This window comes from Jatropha curcas, chromosome 1, assembly GCF_041381405.1.
Source record: "Jatropha curcas cultivar XTBG-Jc1 chromosome 1, XTBG_Jcur_1.0, whole genome shotgun sequence".
NCBI classification, from domain to species: Eukaryota; Viridiplantae; Streptophyta; class Magnoliopsida; order Malpighiales; family Euphorbiaceae; genus Jatropha; species Jatropha curcas.
Window position 1 is genome coordinate 34111537 of NC_143151.1, and position 22729 is coordinate 34134265.

Consider the following 22729-nt stretch of genomic DNA (forward strand, 5'->3'; position numbering starts at 1 on the left):
TAGCAAATAGCGGTGGAAGTGGTATATTTTGTTTCAAATGGTATCATGACCTCCCAATCGAAGAGCAGCAATCCTAAACGCCAAACACTAGTCAGCCATATTTTTTGTTGATAGCCATTCATGCAGCGTAAGAGTGTCACCTTGAGACTGGAAGTTTTTTGAGCTTGATTACTCCTAAACTTAATGTGACATTTTTTGTTTTCTCCTGTTCCCCACTGTCATTGATCAAATGAGAATAGATAAGAGGCTCGCGTGGGATTCATTCACATTATTCAAGCAATTTTTTCTTTCACAAAATTGCCTGAGACCTATGCCTTTTTGAATCCAATCGCAGAGTTTGTCATTTGTCCTTGTACTCTTTTCATTATAGCCCCTGTCTAAGTCAAACTCGATAGAATTCGATCAATCTTGTTTTCTGTTGTTAATTTGCTTGGGGATGAATACAGAATCGGAACCTCTGTGGTAACGCAATGGCTCCTCGAGGATAATCTTTGCAAATTATTATTATTTATGAGCTAGTGCTCTTTAATAGATCAATAGCTTCCTCATTCTTGATTCTGTAATCTTGGCTGCTACATTGCTTAGTACTACTAAATTGATTCTGTAATTCTGTAAGTTTTTTTTTTTGAATTACATAGCAAGTGCCTCTAACTTATTGGGTCAAAGTATAATCCTACTTGCATCGGATCAGACCCATAAGGAGAAGCTTACCCAACAATGATTTGCAAAATTTTAATGCAAAATGTCAGTACTCTTTAGGTAAATCATAAACGTCTATTGTATCAGTAATAACAGTATTAATAAAAGAAACAACAAATAAAAACCTTAACCATATTATCACCTTAAAAATCCTTAAATTTATGTCGTCCGACGAAAGTTGTCGCTTGAAACGACCGGCCTTTTGGCAAGGAAGGAAGACGCGCTCGTTCGTAAGACAAACGACAGAACCAAATAAGTACGACAAATTCAGTCAGGAAGCTCCCTTCAAAAGATCAAAATCCTGAAAGAAAAAGAAAAAAAAAAAAAGGAAACAAAACACGAAAAGCGAGAAACAACATGTCGTTTTCGGACGTTATATAATCTGTTGGAGTTTCAAACTGATCCTCTCAGCTAGAATTACCAATGTCTTTCGCGCTGAAAATCGCTGGCAATTCAGTACTCTCCTTGCATCACCAGGTAACTCGATTCACTGCTTAATTACATTTCACCTATTACGTTTTTGTTTCATTCATTCGGTAATCACGGATTTCTTTTCTTTTTTTTTTTCGTTATATTTTTCATTATAATTTGTTTAGGGTTTCAATAAGCTTCCCTGCACATCCATTTCTGTTGTTCCAAGGATTTTTTACTTGCGGAAATTGGAGAATTCCTCGCTACATCAGATCCATACTCGACGAATCTTGTCATTTAAAGGCGAAGGCAGTGTGAGTGGTTGATTTTAGTCGTTGCAAATCAAGAGTTACCCGCTTTTTGACAATTTACAAAATTCCAATTGAGATTGAATGAAATGATTGATTTCCGTTAAGTTTTTTCCTAGAAATATAATGGGTTATTGTTAGGCTGTGAAAGTGCTATACTTTATGAGTGTGCCTCTTTTCTAATTTCTTTTAAAATTAATTATAGTGTTTAAAACACTGTTTGGTCTTTAAGATCAGGCTTATGGTTCTTCAGATCCTGACATCGCCAATTCTAATCTTGAAGGTACACTATTTCTTCATGTGCTTGTATATAATGTATTGTATTTTGATGCCTGCCAACTCTAATATAAACTTACAGTTTTTCCTCCTCCATGTTAAATTTAGATTTTGAATTTTCAGGTTCAGGGGAAAAAGCTGGATCAGATCAAGAATCTTTCACTTCCAGCGAGTACATACTGCTTGCCTTGATTTTTGAAATATAATGCGTCGGTATATGTGCCTAAAATTAAATGTTCTCGAAGCTTAAGTAGTGAGTCATTGTCTATATGATTGGATTTTGCAATTAAATGAAAGGAACATAGAATGTAAGTTGGAATATATCTATATCCTCTTGTCTTTACTCTGTTATATATCATATTGTTTTAAATTGCCAGGATATTGAAGAAACTAAAGAGATATGGAATCTCAGGAGTGTTGTCCTATGGGCTCTTGAATACTGCCTACTACCTCACGACCTTTCTCTTGGTGTGGTGAGTGAAATTATCTGTGAATTGAGGGCATCATCTTGTTCATGACTTGTATTATATCGGCATTGTCCTGTAATGTGTTGCCTGGTTGAGATATTATGGGTGTTGAACAGTATATTACTTGCTTGCTAGGTTTTATGTTGCTCCAGCTCCTGGAAAAATGGGTTACTTAGCTGCCGTGGAAAGGTAACCACTCACCTTCCAATTTCTAAATGCTAATGTGAGTAGAAAACGATAAGATTATTGCTCAGCTTCCAAGATTTTAATGATCTGCAGATTTCTGAAAGTGATGGCCATGGTATGGGCTGGGAGTCAAGTTACTAAGCTTGTAAGAGCTGGAGGGTGAGCTGCTAGAACTCAATGACCATCCTATTTTTCCAGTCTAATTGTATTGACGGCCATGAATAAACAGAACTTGTTGCAGATCTATTGTTTACTACTGAAACTTGCCTGGTCTGTTTAATCATGCCAAATCCTTCATTCTATGGTCTACTGGTTCAAACCCTCTAAATTTCATGAATACCTCTCCTTTTCTTAAAGTGGCTTGACAAATGGGTAGCTGATGGCTTTGAGTGATTGTTGAGCTTCTAAATGGTATAAGTTATCACAATAGCTGCTAGCCATTGTATTTTGTTGTTCTGAAAACTGATTTTCTTATATGAATCATTATGATTTATTTTTTAACATATTATTCTCCATTTTTAATGATAATAGTTGTGGCCTTTCATGTTTAGAATTGCATAACTATGATTCATATTCTGGGCTGCTATTTTAATTGTTTTCCTAGTGTCAAACTTGTGGTTCTGGATGCAAATATATTTCTGAAGCATCTGTTTCTTAAAGAGATTATCTTGTTCAGGGCTCTAGCTCTTGCACCTTTTGTAGACAGAGGATTGTCGTGGTTCACTGTTAAATTTAAATTCGAGTCTCAGGGGAAGGTATGTTAGTGTGGAACACAAAATGTTTTTCATTCAGGTCAGTTACCTTTATCTAATATGATTTCCTACTTCCAGGCTTTCATGGCAGTTGTTGGATTCTGTTTTGGTCTGGCCATCATCCTATTTTTGGTCGTGACATTGCTATGGGCGTAGAGTTACATCTGCATTTTTTTCATGTGAAGCCCAAGACCAAATATATATAATTGGGAGTGCAATAAAATCATTTCTGAATTGCCAACTCAGGAGATAAGAAGAGTGAAAGAGGCTTCTCTAACCTTTGACTTTGCCTTGTAAAGATTACGGAATATGTAGTTCAACATTAGTTGTAAAAAGATCTTATTCTTTGCCTGCTCAGGGCTTCGTGTTTCAATGCTTCGTAATATTTAAAAGATCATTATAAATAGTTAATTACTTGCAAAATTGCTGAGAAATAAAAGATTTTGCACATTCAGAAGTGAAAAATGACAAGTGTCCACAACATCAAATGCTACAGGTATCTCTACCAAGCTCCATATAATACAAACAGATCAGAATAATTGATGTTCAATAAAGGATTGAGGTCAAACCTATTTCTTCCATCCTCTATGCCTATCTATATGAACCACAAGTTTTGATTATTAATGGTTGTTTTCTCTGTACATGTGAACCAGTGGTTACTATAGATCAAGGTTACATGCACTCAGTATTCTAAAGTCAGGATTTTTTATCCCTGTTGTGGATTTGAAAGCTCCAGAATAGACCCTGATTTTCCTCCAAGGAACCGCAGGCTTCAAGTCAACTCTCAAATTGCTCCAAACCTGGAAACTTGAAGCTTTGAAATCCTCCCTTGGGAATACAGAAAGTTGTTTGCTTGGTGGGTAACAACTTATTTCCCATTTCATCTGTGCAGGTCTCAAGACCACAAGCATTACAAAACCGTTCCAGATCTGATTCCTAAAAGTAAATACAGCTTTCATTATTCAATATATATTAATCATCCCACTAAAATGCAGTGAGTTCTAATAAGTGAAAAGCCTACCTTCATTATCAATAGCTTTGATAAATGTACCAAAGGATATGGATGAAGCTTGTAGCCGACATTATTCATACAGGACAGAGACAGCGCACGAACCTGCAAGATTAAAAAAAAAAATGTTTAAGAAAACATGGATAGGGCAACATCAGGTACCCTTAACATAACTTTGGAAGCAATCCGGATAAGTTCGATAAGGACCAAAGAGATGACAAAGGGAAGTTTTAATTCAATGAAGTATAATAATTTGTCAAACAAGAGAAACTGAAAACCTCAAAAACAAAATAAGGAATAGGGATAAATAAGGAAGAGGAAAAAGAAAACTAACAAAATGAGTGCTTGTACCAAAACTAATAGATATTTCAGGAGAAAACAAGAGGGAGGGAAAAGACGGGGGAAGATATTTCCATCAGCTGATAAAACAACCCCTCCCTCTGATCAATGTTATGAGAAAGCAAAAGATAAAATCAGACAGACACATTACCTCATCAATGTAAGGTTCAATAATACAGTACTGTAAATAAGATGCCTCAGCAGCTATGGTACAAAAGAAACGCTTGTAATTGCCCATACGAAAAGATCTGCATAAAAAATGAAATCATTAGAATATTTCATAGACATTGAAACTTGAGAAAAAATTAAAATGGAAGCCTATCTTAAATGAGAGAATAGCAGAACACTGAATGGAAGAAAAATTGGACTATGTACCGTAAAACACTCCGGGCAAAATACATTTCTTTTGACCTGATGATTGGACGAGGCACTCGGCGAAACCACAAAGAAAGAGACTCCCCCTGTGAATCAGAAATGGTAATACATAATATTTAGTACCTCGGACAAGGATGTCTTTATTTATGATGAGAATGAGTCAACCACACAAATGAAGTAGAATTCAACCGCTGGTTGGCTTCTAGAATCAAGATGAAGAAGCACATAAAGTGAACGAAACTCAGCCTCATTTTCATAAATGGGATCTCGATTTTCATCATACAGGGCATATAGAGAGGTCAGAGACTTTATAAGCTGCTCCATGTTCAGGTGATGCACTGAAGAAATATTTGCATTGCTACCACAACATAGAAGCTTATGGTGTGATACTACATGAAATTTAACCTGTGTAACAAAAATAAGTTAGAATTCACATGCATGCCTGAAACTCCTAGTACGGAAGAAAAAATAAAAAAGAAAGAAGAAGAGAAGAAAAAGAAAGAAACGGTGCTTTCATAGAATAAAGTTTTAGATCTAGCAAATTATAGATTATCCACAGTTCATTTCAAAAGTGAATGCTACCAGTACGCAATAGAAGATTACTTTAATATTGGCCATCCACCTAGGGGCACCTGGGGTTTGCATCTTATGCACATATCATGACAAACATAAATAACTATTTCTCAATTCTTATGAGAGAAGTAAATCTAATACATGATGAATAAGTCGGTGGCTCCCTGTAAGCCTCTGTCTGCTAAGGACTCTATAAGTTACAGCTCCTGTCTCCACACTTATGGAGCTGACCAATTCACTTCATCCACTGTCTACATTACCGTTACTCCCAAATAAGATGAAGCCTAAAAACCAAAGATATTTGCCCCTGTAGGGAAACTGACATTTACCAAAAAAAAAATTACTTGCAGCAGTTGGCCTACTGGGAAATGAATATTTAGAAGGGGAAGACAATTGAGAGGTTTCTGCCGACAAAATTATACCATTTTCTCATACATAGAAATTGCTTTGTCATTGACTATATTTTGCATGCTAAGATCTTGTCTTATGGACCTTGTCCTGTCAAAGATGAAATCGTGAACTACTTCAAAAGGATGGTCTGTGGAATCTGCCAAATTTAAAAGGTAGCTCAAAGTGTCCTCCAATATTGGGAGTGGCCGCACATCAGATGCCTGCATTTGCTTGGTTGATATAGTTCTGCAAAACTAATTAGAAAAGAGAAAAGTGAATCAGTCTTCAAGATTGAAATTTGAACAAACATGTATTTTAAATTTATAAGTACCTAATGACTAGCGTAAGGACTCTAAAACTGCTTTTGCTTCTTTTTATCCAAAACAATATAAGCTTAGAATACAAACCACCTTAACATTAGAGCAAACGTATGCAGCTATTACATGAGCAAGCATTGAAAAAATGAACTAAAGCAGCAAGCATAATTGTTATAAATCTAAAAGGTAACCAATCCAAAGCCCAATGAACTATTGAAAAAGCTGGCATTTTCAGACATAGCCCAATATCTATCCTGTCGACTTGTTATATTCTTTAAGGTGTATTAGGAAATGTAAAGTCCTCTTAAAGTAATTAAAAAATGTAAAATAAAATTGGATTGCCAAAGGAGAATATAATTCAGTTTTTTACAAGGGAAATGTGAAAGGCAATGGTGACAGCATTCTGAAAGGGTTCCAAATAAGCTTAACAAATTAACTCTCCATTATACAGCTGAAATTATTGGGAACGCTCAGTGAAGTGTAGTTTGTACACTATCCACTCCAAGATGCAAAAAGCATAAAAGATGAGATTACCTTTTTAACAGCTAGGCTAGGAGATGTTTTCCCTGGATTTCCATGCAGCCTCTCAAAAATAGCTAAATCGCGCAGCCGCTCTCTTTGGGCCCTTTCCCCCTCTAATAGCACAAAGATGAAAACAAAAGTAACAGAAGTTGACAAATAAAAGAAGAAAAAAATAATTGTCAAAACAACAAATGTGTATCCTCATTCATGGCATGCTTCATTGCAAGTGACCAGATTAAATTTTTTAGAATTGAAAAAGGAAGGTTAGCGTTTATAATGAAAAAAAAAAAAAAAAATCTTCCTAATCTGTGCTTCCAGTTTTAAGACAGCAACTACAATACTGGAAGCCAACAGAAAATTTATGGAAAAAACTATGCATGCTTGTGGCTCCCAAAGTCGCTGTCTTTCCCATAAAAAGAAATGGTAGCATGACTGATATGGGTAGTTAGCATCACCTAGTAGTATACAGCAAGGAAGTACAATAGATATCTAAGGTAGATAGAAGAAAGGGAGAGCGCCTGTCTGACATCCCACGATTTCCAAATTAGGCACTTTACTCACCACTACCTCCATATAACGAACAAAAAACTCTTTAAAAAGTACCATCTTTTTGCTGTGCCTTTCACCAAAATGAAGAAGGAACGGATCAAGAAACCAGATATGGACTAATACATTAGCCAGAAAGTCAAGAATTTAACGCTTCCAGTATAAAGATATGGATCAAATATCAAAAACTGGCATTAAATATACTAGTAATAGTTCAATTAGTCTATCTCTATCCATGTTAAGAGTAGATGATAGAAAAAAAAAAAAATAAATAAAAAAAACTGATTTACGAGTAATTTACCTGGGCACATAAAAGGGCAAGTTCCAATCAAAATAGGAAAAGCAGAAGTGGAATCATCTCCTTTAACTACAACTTGTTCTTCTTCTGATTCGACTTTTTCAAAGTGGGCAGTGCCACTACTCGATTTTCTTCTGGGTTTCAATTCGGGGAGTTGGCGGGAGCTATTAGTGTTCCTTGGGACATTTTTGCTTCTAGTGCTTGGGCTATAGCGTGAAAGTTTGGTGCTTTCGGTATTATTTGAGGTCAAACGCATTGATCCGTTCATGGAAGAAGAAGAAGAAGAAGAAGAAGGAGTAGTAGGATTTCGACTCTGATGTATCCTCTCCATGGCGTCTTTAACCTCCAGAAAGTGGATCAAGTTAAATTAAGCAGGAATTTGATTCAGTGGTATCTAGTGATGCGGCGAAAGTAGAGGATAACCGGAAAATTTCAGCTCGAGAGACATTGTAAATTCAAGCCTTAGAGGACAGAGATAAACGATGTGTAGTTTAAAAGTTGGTCGATCAAGCTTTTTATCCACTTAACTCGGTCGAGCGATACGAACGACATAATGGCCGACCTATGCATAATTGGTCCTTGTCAACTGTAAAAACCTTGCGCGCTTATGCACCCCGTCGTTTGAAGTGGGCTCACCTGTTCATCCAGGAGCCCTAACAAAAGCGTTTTCTAAGTTCAGTGCATCTGCTTAGTCTGCACCAACCAAAGCAGCTCTAGTGTACCCTACGAATGCATCTGCTTAGTAGCAAGATTCTGCACCAACCAAAGCACGTACCAGCAAGTACAGCAAGGCACTTCGTAGGTAAAATGTAAACATATAGAGAGAGAGAGAGGCTCGGATTGGCCAGTTCAGTTGCCTTTTGCAGCCCAAGAAAATGTATTGAATTATTAAACTTCATAGATTTGCTACTGGTGACAGCAACTGAAATCTATGAAACCAGTTAAATGTGCTTCAAATTTCGCATCGCTAAAAGAGAATAAAAATTTACTCCCGTTGAGTTAAGATGGATAACCCACAAAACACAAACTAAACTAATATGCACGACTTGTGAAATGAAAAATCAATCACCAAGAGATGCATCTCATATTTGTTTAGTAATACAACAGAGAAAAGCACAATAATGTGAAAATGCCAAAATTTGATAAAAAAAATCCGACTTTGAGAGTACACAGTATAAAGAACCATAATAAAAACGCCACTGGATAACATAATAACATAACAAAGGAATGCTCCTATCAGTTGGTAAGCTCCATGATGGCAGAAACTATGTCCCCGTCAGCAGCTTTCAAAGCCTTCACAGCCTTTGCCCTGGAGACTCCAGCCTGGGTCATCACCAATTCAATATCCTTTGGCTCCACTCCTGTTTCATCCACCTCTTCATCATCCTGAGCCATTGCTGAAGTCTCAGGCTTGGAAATTACATGACTGAGATCAGGAGCCTTGAACTGCTCTGCAGCCTGAGTTTGCAATTGTGAGCTCAAGTCCTCAATCTTAGCTTCTCCAAAGATAACATAAGTGTCTGATGTTGGGCTTTTGAAAACATCAGGTTTTGATATAACAAACAAAATCTGGTTAAGACAACCAGTTCCAAGCATTAGCAAACAAAACAAAAATATGTAAAAGAAAGAGAATTTATAAACAAACAATTTGAATGATCAAAGCAAATAGAACACACATTCTTGCTCTTTTTGACAGTAACCCGACTAACACCAGGTATGGGTTTCATTCCAAGCTTTAACATTGCTTTCCGACTCTTCTTTTCACTTCGGCTTTGCTTTGACCTACCACTTGCATCTCCATCATGTTGTCCTGCAAGAATTAAAAGGTCAAGGAGAAACTTTATTGGCTTAAATAACATAACAAATAATCTTGAGACTTGTAAATAATGAGTCAAAGGTACCCTCAGCTTCATCTTCATCTTTGTCGTCGTCTTCATCATCATCCTCATCCTCGTCTTCATCTTCATCTTCAACCACAGGCTTATCAGACTTCAAACAAAAGAATTATTGTCAATATCACCCATGGATATAAGAACAGCCATGAACATAAGAACAGTATGAATGATAAAGCAGAAAAACAATAACATGAGAATGTAACAAAACTACACAGCAAAAGGACAAGAAAACAAGAACTAAAATTACCTAGGTAAACAATATGTAGTAACAATCCGCTTGATCAGACTACATGCCCATACGATGAACTTGGAATAACAGAAGACATTACAAGCATTATGACCAGTAAACAGTTATGGCAGTATTTTCATGTAGAATTACAAACTGAGTTCTGTATCATAATTTTATGAGTTTCATTCTAAACTATGATCCTATTCACATTCAATTATAACGAATAAATACGAGTCATACAGAGACATTATTCAGTTATCATGTGTCTTCCGACCTAAAGAAAGTGTCTAAGTATTAAATTTGGCAACTTTTTGCGCCAAAGCACCCAAAACGCATAAAATTATCAACTGATAATAACCAACAAATATACAACATTAATCATCTAAAACACAGAAGGGCTGCAACTGAAGAACAACATAACTATTCTTTGTTATCAAAAAATTGCATTTGAAGTTTCAAGTCCATTTGTCTATTAACTGTAATCTAGCAACTGGGCAACTAAATAAAATGGTTCAAGAAGTATATAACCACATCAGATCCAGCACAAACAAGACAATCTAGTGATCAATTACTATAAAGATGAGTAAAGACACCGTCTTTTTTCAAATTCCAATACAAAATTAACAGATGAAATGAACACGAATATGAAAACAGAGAAATAGAGAGAGGATTACTTCGAGAATCTTTTGAGCTTCAAGCTGAGCAGCGAGCTCATCCTGGGTCTCGGCAGTCATGATTTTCTTTGATTAGGGAGAGATTCGCAGGGAAGAGTGGACTTAGAACGCTCGAACACACCAAAACCCTAAAACCCCAAAAGGATGCAAATGTGTAATTGGAAGAGACGCGCTTTATATTTAGGGGTGTTATGAAATTACAAGACCGACATTGGTCTTTCAGTTATATATTTGGGCCCATTTCATATGGCCATGGGCTGTACTAGACAGCCCAACATCTAATTTTCATTATTTTTGTGAAATTTATGGCTTGAATCTAAATTTTCAATTTAAAATCACAAACTCTATATTTTATGTTTTAGTTATTTCATCTTTTATACATTAACATATGATATGAATTTAAGATAGTACAACAAAGTTTGACCATTAATTTCGATATGAATTTCAGATAGCACAAGACAATTGAAATATTAATTTTTTAACATAAAAATATATATATTATCCAAAGTAATAAATTTATATTATTAATTTTACAGGATAGAAGATTCAAATTATGCAAAGTTAGAAATGAAAGAATAAGAGTATCTTGAATTATATTATTTATTTATAATTATTTTTTAATTTTCTCAAATATCTCATTGCTCATATTCCATTTATTTCAAAGAAAAAAATTTTTTTAGTATTTTATTCAAAACACCAACTTAGACTTAACCTTCACTTTGTTATGGAGCAAAATATTTTGAATTTTTATTGGAAAATTTTCTTTTCAATTTAAAAAGAGTTCTAACAAAGGAATAAAATTATCCCTTTCAGGTTTGAAAATGAATTTGAAACAGTAAGAATAGCCACTCCTGCAAGTAGTTCAACCATCAGCATCATGCAGAATTGCAGAGATCAACAAAACAGAAAGAACTAAGAATCAGAGAGTGAGAAGGGAGTTCTGGTCAAATATATATAATCCTTGCCAGATATCAAAGTCACAAAAAGGTGTATCTACTTGACTTTCTATAAAAAGATCAAGCCCATTTTTCTCGTGTTGTTTCTTGTTAGCAATGCAATTCAACTACAGGAAAATCAAAAAAGAGCAGCTAGTTCACTTGCCTAGTAATATACTTGGAATATACGATACAATGTTAGGAGGAATTTCGCCAAATCAGTAATGGCAATTTCAGAACCATCCGCTTCCACTAGCAGTGAAAGAAGAGTTCTTCCCAGTCTCTCAACTATTTCTGTCATTGGTGTCCTTGTTTCCCCAACCACAATTCCCACCAAAATTACTGCTACCACGTACCCAGTCATTGCCACTTGCAGGACCACTTCCAAGGATACCCTTTGAGTCATTAACAATTCTGCCCCAATTGCCACTGCCAGCATTCCCAGCTCTCTCAGTGTTAGTCCAACTGTCGCTGAAGTGAGCACCCCAATTTCCACCACCATCCTCACCTGTATCTTTGGTATTATGCCCCAGTTGGAGGTGCTGTGTCCAAAATCATTTCCACTGCATTCGTTATTACCCCTTCCGTTACTAAAGCCACAGCCACGGCCACGCTCAGTATTGCCACTCCATTCACCTGTCCTTCCTCTCCCACTTGTATCCTTGCCAATGCCACCTCCACTCCAATTTCCTCCTGCAGTTTTACCACTTCCATGGCTGCTACATCCACCAGAGAGGCTTTCTTTGAGGATATCATCACCTCCACTACTTGCAGAATCATGACCATCTCCACGGCTGTAAGCCTCCCCACAGCTCCCCCATTTGCCACCCCTATCCCCACCTTCACCCCAGCTGCCACCAATAGCACTTCTACCCTCATTGCTTTCAGTCCAACTACCATTATTATTAGCACCATCACTACTCCAATTCCCTCCAATGGCACTGTCATTTCCACACCATCACTACTCCAAAGGAATTGGAAATCAGTTGATATATTAAACCATATGACATTGCTCCTATGAAGCATATACAAGCATGGAGAACAAGCTATCAGTACTTATTCTCTTCAAAATACAGAAAAGAAAAGAAAACAATATACTAAAATTTCAGCAATTCATACACACCACTATAAAGGAAAATATATCATAACCCAATATTAAATTGTATTCAAATGGAACGCACACTAATGGGAAAATCAAACAGCACCTAATCCAAAAGGATGACCATTTTCCAGTAAGATTCAACTACAATTGACATAACTACCAGAACAAAACTTATAGCCAAAAGTTCATGAGTGAAAAAAAAAAATCTCATGTATTTTTTAACAATAAAAATAATTAAATATATTTATGGGTCTGTTAGAGACTTATTAATTCAAAATTATTATCAAATTGAGAGTGGGATCAGTTAATTGTAGTGCACGTTTGAGTGAGATTAGTTAGAAGACAACTCAAGAAAGGAGAAAGCAAGTTTTCTATTTCTATACAAGCCGTGCAACAGTAAAAAATTAGTCTCGTTGACAAATAGAGAAAAAGTAAAAAGTAAAAAGTAAAAATAATGCCCTGGGGGTGGTTGTTGAAAGTTAAAAGCAGCATTAGGATTAAAAACAAGTAGCTACACTTCACCATGCACTTTATTAGGTTCATTGACTGAGCTTTTGAAAAATATATTGAGTCGATTGTTTTATTATAAATACGGAAATTTATTTATAGATGAATTTTATTTGGAATTCATGCGTAAATATATTCGATATTTTGAATTTATTTATACTGAACAGAGAGTGTAAATGTTTTAAATAATTTGAATTTTCATTCTGAACATTATTAAGATATTTACTTCATTCATTGATACAGTATATCATTTTTTTTTTTTTTGAAAAGAACAGTATATCATTTTTAAAATTATATTTATCATTTTATGGCTACATTGTCAAGTGAAATTTACTTCATTATAGTAATGCGTTAAAAGTTTAAACTCACAATATCGTAAAAATACTTTTATTGAAAAATATTTTCTGGATAAACAAACCTTATTAAACAAAACAAAATAAAACCTAATTTTGAAAAATTCAAATGGTATTACAATAGATTAATTAGAAGTTGCAAACAATGCAGAAATTCTAACTTATTACTTATAAGATTCCATGACAGCACAGATACCATCAGCAACACTAGCAACACGAAAGTTAGTAAAGCCAGCAGCCTTAGTCAAGGCCGCAAATTCTCTTGCAGTTCTCTCTTTACCACCAGGTTGGGTTAACATAAGATTGTCAGTTCTTGAAACATACTGTGAAGCTTTGCTTGTCTCTGGCTCTTCTGGTAATAATGCATTCAAAATTATGAGTTTCCCATTTTCTGGCAATACTTCATAAATGTTCTTCAACACTCTCACCACATTGTCATCACTCCAATTATGACAGGTCTCCTGTGCAAAAGTAACATCAATGTCTAATTATATTTTCTTTCCAAAGTCTTCCCTACCACTATCTTTATCTTCCCTATCGCTATCTTTTGGGTCCAACCATAGAGGTTTGCAAACGGGGTGGTTCGGTTCTGAACCAAATCGAACCACAAAAACTGAAAATCAAAAATGCATTTTATTTGAAACCGAACCAAACCGAAATAATTTTGAAAATCAAACCAAACTAGTTACTTCGATTAGTAGGCTTCAATTTGGATTTACTCCGAAAATAAATGTTTTGGAATAATGGATTCATAGATCAAAAACCAAAATTATGAAAAATTTTAAACCAAAGTCAAAACCGAAAACTAAATAATCGAACCAAAAACAATTTGGTACGGTTCGTTTTTGTTTTTCCGAAAGTCTGCTCACCCAAGGGGCAGAGCTTAATGGAGGCTTTAGGGCCCGCAAATTTTTTTTTAAAAAATTATTTGTAAAAACTTACACTTTGCTCCTTAAAAATATAGAAAATTCATATTTAGTCCGCTAAAAGTTTAAAAATATGTTTTTGACTCTCCAAAATAATTATCCTATCCACCCTGAGTCTAACCAATAAACAGATTCTAAACACATATCAATGTAACGAAAGTATTTCTAATAACATATTTGAAAAAAAAAAGTTAAAATACTTTTTAAAAAATTTTTAATTTCAGTTATTTGATCCATAAACGGGGTCACTGACCTAGTCTACGGGTAATTTTCAATTCGAGGAGGATTTCATGTAAGGAAGAATCACGATTAGTATCTTCACCTTTATCATAATTGCATCTCCTTTTGGAACACCTGTGAACATATTTCCACCTACATGCTGGATCCCTGCATTGACAATATTTTTTCTTCACTAGCTATAGTTAAAATAAATAAATTGAACATTATATAAAATGGTGATCATAATTAAGTTTAAAGAAATAATTAATTACCAGCGTAAGGTGGTGCACTTTGGATGACATGAGGAAGATCATAGTTAATGCCTTTAATGGAAGGATACTTAGAGATGATCATATGAAGGGTTCTACCAGTTCCACCGCCAACATCAACCAGTGAAGTGAGTCCTTCAAATCCTTTGTATTTGGCTAGTATTCCACTCATAATAACAGAAGAAAGACCAGCCATTGCCTGGTTGAAGATGTTGTTGAATTCTGGATCTCTGTTCATGTACTCAAATACAGACATCCCGTGAACTTTCTTGAACAGATTTCCACCTTCAAGAATCGCGTCCTTCATATTTAACCTGTACAAGAGAAATTATAACTCCATGACTGCTGAAATCGAACTCAGTTAAAAAAAAGGAGAAATCATGTAAGGATCAAATTATCATACCAAACCTCCACAGTGGCTCTATGGTAGGAAAGGTAAGAGAAAGAAGAGATGTTGCCTTCTTCAACGCTGCCAATAAAGAATTTACAGGCGGGTGTGAGTCCGTAAAGTTTCTGAATGCTGCCATCTTTGAGGGTTCGAGAAGAGTAGGAGAGGAGGGAGTGAGAGGCAAAGAGATGAAGCATACGGTCAAGCATAGAAGGAGCATCGGGATTTGTTGTAGGAAGCTGAGAAGCAATCTCAGAAGCCGAAACAAAAGCTCCAGGGCCTGCTTTGGCTATGATACCAAATAGATTAAGCTCTATGGCTGTGTGAAGAACAAAAGGGAAGACATGAGAGGTAGAGAATATCATAGCATTTAGACATGCTTCCTCGTCTATATGGTTTGCTGCTAAACTCATCTTCGCCGCTAGCTCTGGCCACTGCAGCTATGGCTCCACTTAATGTGTGTCTGTAAAGCCAAAATATGCATGGTAGAGCAGAACAAGATTGCGGTTAATTATAGCTAGCAACGCAACCACCAGTCTCCTGTCTCTAAGTTAAATGAAAAATTATTATTTAAATAAACTTTTTAAATAAATTTTTTTATTAAATACTCATAAAGAGCAGATCAAATGCTTTTGTTTAATAGATGATCTCTACAAGATTAATAGTTCAATATTACACTCCATGTGACATCCCGACCCGGCAAAGCGATCCTAAAAAGGCGGGTAGAGCGAAGCTCCTGGCTAGCTTCTAGGATGGCAGACTAGTTAGGGTAGTGGAATGCGGGACACAGGAATGAATCGAATCATATATCGAAAAGGGGAAAACTAATCATTAGAGGTACTTTTTGGTGGAATGACTGGAGAGTTAGAAGAACTCCAGGATGAAGCGTGCTCGCTTAACAGAAATCTCAGGATGCGTGATCTCCTGGAAAATTTCCCAGTTCACCTGCGGGACAAAACCGTGCGGGTCTTGCCATCTTGTATGGACGATTTGACTTGATCCAAAGCGGACAATTCCTCTGGTGATTAGAGTCGGGCATGACACTCAAGGTTAATATATTAAAACGTAGAAGAATATCATTTGAAGCTGTCACAAATTGATTGGTTACAACCAATACATATGCAAGAATTTGATTAATTAATAATATTTTTAATTGGATTAATCTATTTATTTAATATAGCTTTTTGAAGTAAGTGATGGAACGTGTCACCTTAATTACCCTATTTGATTAAACCATATATTATATACTATAGACTATAGAGTGACAAATAAAAAATACAAGCTAAAAATTTTGGTCAAAATAAATAATAAACAAAAGCAACTGGTAATTCTCTGATGGATGATCCACCATTCTCATTTCTCTCAATCCAAATCTAACATTCTAGCTAACCCTCCATTCTGAGCATATAAATATATTTTTGAGTTGGATGATTATCAGTATCAAGAGAGCATTTTTATATTTTCATTTAAATAGTTATATATATATATAATTTATTATATAAATTATAAAAATAAACTTTTTCATTCAGATAAAAATTTATTTGCAAATTCATAAAAGAATTTGGTTGGAGGAATAAATTGAAAATCTAATAAATTTTCAATGAAACAAAAATAATGATTACTATTTTACTTGAATAATTTTTTTTTTTTTTTTTTTTTTGTATCAAGTAAAGATGGAATCAAACCTAAATCTATTACTAATCATATATGCATTTACCACTGGGTTATACCTTAGTGCTCGTTAATTCTTTTTTATTATTTCTTACTTATATTACTTGTATATTTTTGTGAATATGTGGTCATTTTTAATATTATAAATATCGTATGATAACATATTAATCTTTTGTAAAATAATGCCAGTATAAAGATGTTCATGACATTTATTACGTGATTTAATATCATGAATTCTATAATTCCAAAACATTAACTTTATATAATTATAGATATGTATTATTGTATTTATATTTATGTAACTTATGATTAAAAGTTTATAAATAGAAACTTCACACAAAGCTTGGTATACAAATGAAATTGAAGTTGTTTGTAAATATTATTTTTATGCTGTCATGATACAAATATTTCTCGTATTTATTTTTTAATTTTATAATAAAACCGTCAAATAGTTCCAGTCATTAGATTGAAAGACTTGCACAAAGGGACAATAACAATAGAACTAAAGTATAACCAAGAAGACAAAACAGCTCATCTCGTCACCAAGAATGCAATTCCACTCTTTTTAAAGAGAAAGAAATGCATACTTCACCAACACATTTCAGGCTATAGGCTAAACAACATTGTCGGAAACAATAACTCACAAAGCACTAAATATGCATTGTAGTAGAAAAGCAAATCACAACGTAGACTAGACACAGTGTATCTAAATCCAACCGGTAAGAAGTAAGACAACGATTGAATCTACAAAAAAAAACTGTTAAGAGTAGATGGACAAAACCCAGCTTAAAGAGCATCAGAAAGGAAAATTTACAGAACAGGAAAATTTACAGAACGCTTCAAATTCTCGACAATAACTCACGGGTTTTAAGGTTAGAGAAACAAGACAAAGTTACTCCAACATATCGTGACATGATAAAATGGCACAAGAAATTTATCGCCGGTCGTCGCCGAGGAATAAATGGACTGGAAAAAAAAAAAAAAAACAAAACAAACCAGCACCTTGACGAAGCTTGTAGAGTACTCAGCCAAAGTGTTCAAATCTCGAAAAACTAAACATTGAAAAAGAAAACACATTTGAATGAAAAGAGTCGCAGACACTTTCAGGTAACGCAAAAGCAGACAAACGAAGAGTCTTACAGAAAGTTAAACAGATGAAATACAGCAACGTAGAAACCCTAAAAACCCTTAATCCAGGAAGCTACATTCATATACATATTTAAAAAATAAAAAAAAAAACTTCTACGTTTGTACAACCATAAAAAGAATGCTCATGAATTCTAAACCCCTAAAACTTAAAATGAAAAACCTACTACAATATCAGAAAAAATACGTGTATTTAAATTATGTATATCAACCATCGTCGTCTTTGTCCTCTTTATCGTCTCGAGAAGCATTTTTCACTCCGGCTCTATCTGTCAAAGGAAACCCAAGTAGAGACATAATGAGCCATTTTTATTAAAAAAATCAGTATATCCAGTCTGTGAGTGTAAAAATACAAGAGGGTGAGAGAGACTAAATGAGAAGGTAAAGACCTTCCTCATCATCATCTTCATCGATTAACATGAATTTTCTCTTTGTATTCTTCATTGTGGGTAAGTTCGGAAACCTTCAAACACCAAAATGGCCAAATGGGTTTTCTCTTTCTCCGTTACCTGATTCTGCTCTGTTGGACTTCAGAGCTCGATGGCAAAAGAAAAGCTTTTAGTCGAGTATATATTGTTTGCGGAAAAGATCTAAACAGCCAAAAACTGAGATCGGAAAAAAAAAAAAGTATCACATTTTGCATCCTTTTACAAAATTGCCACCAGAGGATTTCGTGGCTTATGATCATACCACGTCAGAATAAATTTACAGAATGGAGTTAAATGACGATATGGCGCCATCAGGACGACGGGAATGAAGCGAGTCACTGGCTCCACGAGATTTTGAGAAGGGCAGAAGAGACAATTTACTGGTAAAGCGCATAAAGTGCTTTCTTGTACCGTCTTCGGCCGTCGCATGGCAAAATCAACCTTTCCGCGACGAAGGCATGAGTTAGTAGTAATTTTCTCGATCTCGGAATCGAGCGGGTCCTTATCGGGTCGGATATTGCAATATAAGTACCCGTTGGTCAATAAAAAATAGGAAAAATTACTGTAGATCTCGTGGTTTATGAAATTCAATTAATTTTTTTTTAATTTTTTTTAATGTACACTAATGTGTTTCTATATTTGCTTCTTTTACACTATTAGAATTTACTGTCCAATTTTTGTATCTTTTCCGTTAAATCAATAAGAAAATATAAAAGCCAAATAAGAAATACTAAAATATTATATTAGTGAGATTACAGTGCAATCTTGTAGTTTGAAAAATAAAACTAATTCATCCAAGTGTTTTTGTAAAAAATGATATTTTTATCATTTTATAAGGTACGTAACGGAAAAAAATAAAAAACTTAGACGGAAGAATAGTCTGACGGAAGTAATTTATGAAGACATTTATATTTACTAAAAAGCAAAGATGAATTAGTTGTAATCTGCTAACCATAGGAACCGTACTGTAATTTTTTCTAAAAAATTAATATCCATTAGATATTTATTTTTCGTGTGAAATTTGGATTGGAGCAGAGATGAATTATTTTTCGCGTGATATTAATTAGAAGTTGCAAACAATGCAGAAACTCTAACTTATTACTTATAAGATTCCATAACAGCCCAGATACCATGAGCAACACAAGCAACAAGAAAGTTGGTAAAGCCAGCAGCCTCAGTCAAGGCCTCAAATTCTCTTGCAGTTCTCTCTTTACCACCAGGTTGGGCTAACATAACATTGTCAAGTCTTGAAACATACTGTGAAGCTTTGCTTGTCTCTGGCTCTTCCGGTAATAATGCATTCAAAATTATGAGTTTCCCATTTTCTGGCAATACTTCATAAATGTTCTTCAACAATCTCACCACATTGTCATCACTCCAATTATGACAGGTATCCTGTGCAACAGTAACATCAATGTCTAATTATATTTTCTTTCCAAAGTCTTCCCTACCACTATCTTATCTTCCCTATCACTATATTTTGGGTCCAACCATAGGGGTTTGCAAATGGGGTGGTTTGGTTCTGAACCGAATCGAACCACAAAAACTGAAAATCGAAAATACATTTTATTTAAAATCGAACCAATCTGAAATAAATTTGAAAATCAAACCAAACTGGTCGCTTCGGTTAGTAGGCTTCAATTTGATTTTACTCAAAAAATAAATGTTTTGAAATAATGGATTCATAGACCAAAAATCAAAATTATGAAAAATTTTAAACCGAAGTCAAAATTGAAAACTAAATAATCGAACCAAAAACAATTTGGTACGGTTTGTTTTTTGTTTTTTCCAAAGTTGCTCACCAAAGGGACAGAGCTTAATGGAGGTTTAAGGGGCCCGCGCCACCTAAGATTTTTTTTTTTTAAATTTTCTTTGTAAAAAATTACACTTTTAGTCCTTAAAAATATAGAAAATTCATATTTAGTCCGCTAAAAGTTTAAAAATATTTTTTTGACTCTCCAAAATAATTATCCTAGTTGCACCCCTCAGTCCAACTAATAAATAGATTCCAAACATATATCAATGTAACGAAAGTATTTCTAATCATATATTTGAAAAAAAAAAAGTGAAATACTTTTTAAAAAATTCTTAATTTCAGTTATTTGGTCCATAAATGAAGTCACAGACCTGGTCTACACAGATAATTTTCAATTCGACGTTAGATTTCATGTAAGGAAGTGTCAAGATTAGTATCTTCACCTTTATCATAATTGCATCTCCTTTTGGAATACCTGTGAACATATTTCCACCTACATGCTGGATCCCTGCATTGACAATATTTTTTCTTCACTAGCCATAATTAAAATAAATAAATTGAACATTATATATAATGGTGATCATAATTAAGTTTAAAGAAATAATTAATTACCAGTGTAAGGTGGTGCACTTTGGATGACATGAGGAAGATCATAGTTAATGCCTTTAATGGAAGGATACTTAGAGATGATCATATTAAGGGTTCTACCAGTTCCACCGCCAACATCAACCAGTGAAGTGAGTCCTTCAAATCCTTTGTATTTGGCTAGTATTCCATTCATAATAACAGAAGAACGACCAGCCATTGCCTGGTTGAAGATGGTGTTGAATTCTGGATCTCTGTTCATGTACTCAAATATAGACATCCCATGAACTTTCTTGAACAGATTTCCACCTTCAAGAATTGCGTCCTTCATATTTAACCTGTACAAGAAAAATTATAACTCTACGACTGCTGAAATCGAACTCAGTTAAAAAAAAAAAGGAGAAATCATTTAAGGATCAAATTATCATACCAGACCTCCACAGTGGCTCTAAGGTAGGAAAGGGAAGACAAAGAAGAGATGTTGCCTTCTTCAACGCTGCCAATAAAGAATTTACAGGCGGGTGTGAGCCCGTAAAGTTTCTGAACGCTGCCATCTTTGAGCGTTCGAGAAGAGTAGGAGAGGAGGGAGTGAGAGGCAAAGAGATGAAGCATACGGTCAAGCATAGAAGGAGCATCGGGATTTGTTGTAGGAAGCTGAGAAGCAATCTCAGAAGCCGAAACAAAAGCTCCAGGGCCTGCTTTGGCTATGATACCAAATAGATTAAGCTCTATAGCTGTGTGAAGAACAAAAGGGAAGACATGAGAGCTAGAGAATATCATAGCATTTAGACATGCTTCCTCGTCTATATGGTTTTCTGCTAAACTCATCTTCGCCGCTAGCTCTGGCCACTGCAGCTATGGCTCCACTTAATGTGTCTGTAAAGCCAAAATATGCATGGTAGAGCAGAACAAGACTGCGGTTAATTATAGCTAGCAACGCAACCACCAGTCTCCTGTCTCTAAGTTAAATGAAAAATTATTATTTAAATATGTATCTTAATTAAATAAATTTTTAAAATAAATTTTCTTATTAAATACTCATAAAGAGCAGATCAAATGCTTTTGTTTAATAGATGATCTCTACAAGATTAATAGTTCAATATTACACTCAACGTTAATATATTAAAACGTAGAAGAATATCATTTGAAGCTGTCACAAATTGATTGGTTACAACCAATACATATGCAAGAATTGATAGACAATATATAGTTATAAATCACTTTAAATAGTTACTATATATTTGAATTTGATTAATTAATAATATTGTTAATTGGATTAATCTATTTATTTAATAGATTAAACCATATATTATATACTATAGAGTATAGAGTGACAAATAAAATTAAAATACAAGCTAAAAATTTTGGTCAAAATAAATAATAAACAAAAACAACTGGTAATCTACCATTCTCATTTCTCTTAATCCAAATCTAACATTCTAGCTAACCCTCCATTCTGAGCATATAAATATATTTTTGAGTTGGATGATTATCAGTATCAAGAGAGCATTTTTATATTTTCATTTAAAAAGTTATATATATATATATATATATATAATTTATTATATATATTATAAAAACAAACTTTTTCATTCAGATAAAATTTCATTTGCAAATTCATAAAAGAATTTGGTTGGAGGAATAAATTGAAAATCTAATAAATTTTCAATGAAACAAAAATAATGATTACTATATTTTACTTGAATATATATATATTTTTTTGGTATCGAAGAAAGATGGATTCAAACCTAAATCTATTACTAATTGTATTTGTACTTGTCACTGGGTTATACCTTAGTGTGTGTTAATTCTTTTTTTATTATTTCTTACTTATATTACTTGTATATTTTTGTGAATATGTTCATTTTTAATATTATAAATATCGTATGATAACATATTAATCTTTTGTAAAATAATGCAATTATAAAGATGTTCATGACATTTATTACGTGATTTAATATCATGAATTCTATAATTCCAAAATATTAACTTTATATAATTATAGATATGTATTATTCTATTTATATTTACGTAACTTATGATTAAAAGTTTATAAATAGAAACTTCACACAAAGCTTGGTATAAAAATGAAATTGAAGTTCTTTGTAAATATTATTTTTATGTTGTCATGATACAAATATTTCTCGTATTTATTTTTTAATTTTATAATAAAACCGT

General features: G+C 34.2%; 5 protein-coding genes across 7 annotated transcripts; 1 reads left to right on the forward strand and 4 right to left on the reverse strand.

The window, feature by feature from the left end:
• Nucleotides 1–988: 988 nt before the first annotated feature.
• Nucleotides 989–3522, forward strand: LOC105631285 (uncharacterized). Of its 3 annotated transcripts, none has more exons than XM_020678235.3 (9): nt 989–1176; nt 1296–1424; nt 1656–1701; nt 1803–1866; nt 2072–2167; nt 2297–2350; nt 2441–2506; nt 3008–3102; nt 3178–3522. In XM_020678235.3, exons 1-8 carry the CDS (start codon nt 1123–1125, stop codon nt 3075–3077), a joined length of 579 nt encoding a protein of 192 aa, XP_020533894.1. In that variant the 5' UTR covers nt 989–1122; the 3' UTR covers nt 3078–3102; nt 3178–3522. The 3 variants fall into 3 exon arrangements, with proteins under 3 accessions (XP_020533894.1, XP_020533893.1, XP_012068747.1); XM_020678234.3 differs by having other exon boundaries at nt 1005–1176; nt 3024–3102; XM_012213357.4 differs by having other exon boundaries at nt 1009–1176; nt 1818–1866; nt 3024–3102.
• SAC3C (SAC3/GANP/Nin1/mts3/eIF-3 p25 family) lies at nt 3523–8183 on the reverse strand. Its single transcript, XM_012213356.4, has 8 exons — nt 7472–8183; nt 6637–6737; nt 5818–6039; nt 5012–5227; nt 4823–4908; nt 4599–4695; nt 4121–4213; nt 3523–4035 (listed from the first exon to the last, which is right to left on the reverse strand). The coding sequence occupies exons 1-8, from the start codon at nt 7797–7799 to the stop codon at nt 3877–3879; spliced, it is 1302 nt and encodes a 433-aa protein (XP_012068746.1). The 5' UTR covers nt 7800–8183; the 3' UTR covers nt 3523–3876.
• Nucleotides 8184–8514: 331 nt separating this feature from the next.
• LOC105631283 (Nascent polypeptide-associated complex (NAC), alpha subunit family protein) lies at nt 8515–10432 on the reverse strand. Its single transcript, XM_012213355.3, has 4 exons — nt 10267–10432; nt 9370–9457; nt 9145–9278; nt 8515–9037 (listed from the first exon to the last, which is right to left on the reverse strand). Exons 1-4 carry the CDS (start codon nt 10324–10326, stop codon nt 8705–8707), a joined length of 615 nt encoding a protein of 204 aa, XP_012068745.1. The 5' UTR covers nt 10327–10432; the 3' UTR covers nt 8515–8704.
• A 2751-nt stretch (nt 10433–13183) lies between these two features.
• Nucleotides 13184–15469, reverse strand: LOC110009243 (caffeic acid 3-O-methyltransferase). The gene is made up of 4 exons (XM_089718528.1): nt 14981–15469; nt 14581–14891; nt 14412–14476; nt 13184–13624 (listed from the first exon to the last, which is right to left on the reverse strand). The coding sequence occupies exons 1-4, from the start codon at nt 15376–15378 to the stop codon at nt 13328–13330; spliced, it is 1071 nt and encodes a 356-aa protein (XP_089574654.1). The 5' UTR covers nt 15379–15469; the 3' UTR covers nt 13184–13327.
• A 3775-nt stretch (nt 15470–19244) lies between these two features.
• On the reverse strand, nt 19245–21434 carry LOC105631282 (caffeic acid 3-O-methyltransferase). Its single transcript, XM_089725329.1, has 4 exons — nt 20982–21434; nt 20579–20889; nt 20410–20474; nt 19245–19605 (listed from the first exon to the last, which is right to left on the reverse strand). Exons 1-4 carry the CDS (start codon nt 21377–21379, stop codon nt 19309–19311), a joined length of 1071 nt encoding a protein of 356 aa, XP_089581455.1. The 5' UTR covers nt 21380–21434; the 3' UTR covers nt 19245–19308.
• Between the last annotated feature and the right edge of the window lie 1295 nt (nt 21435–22729).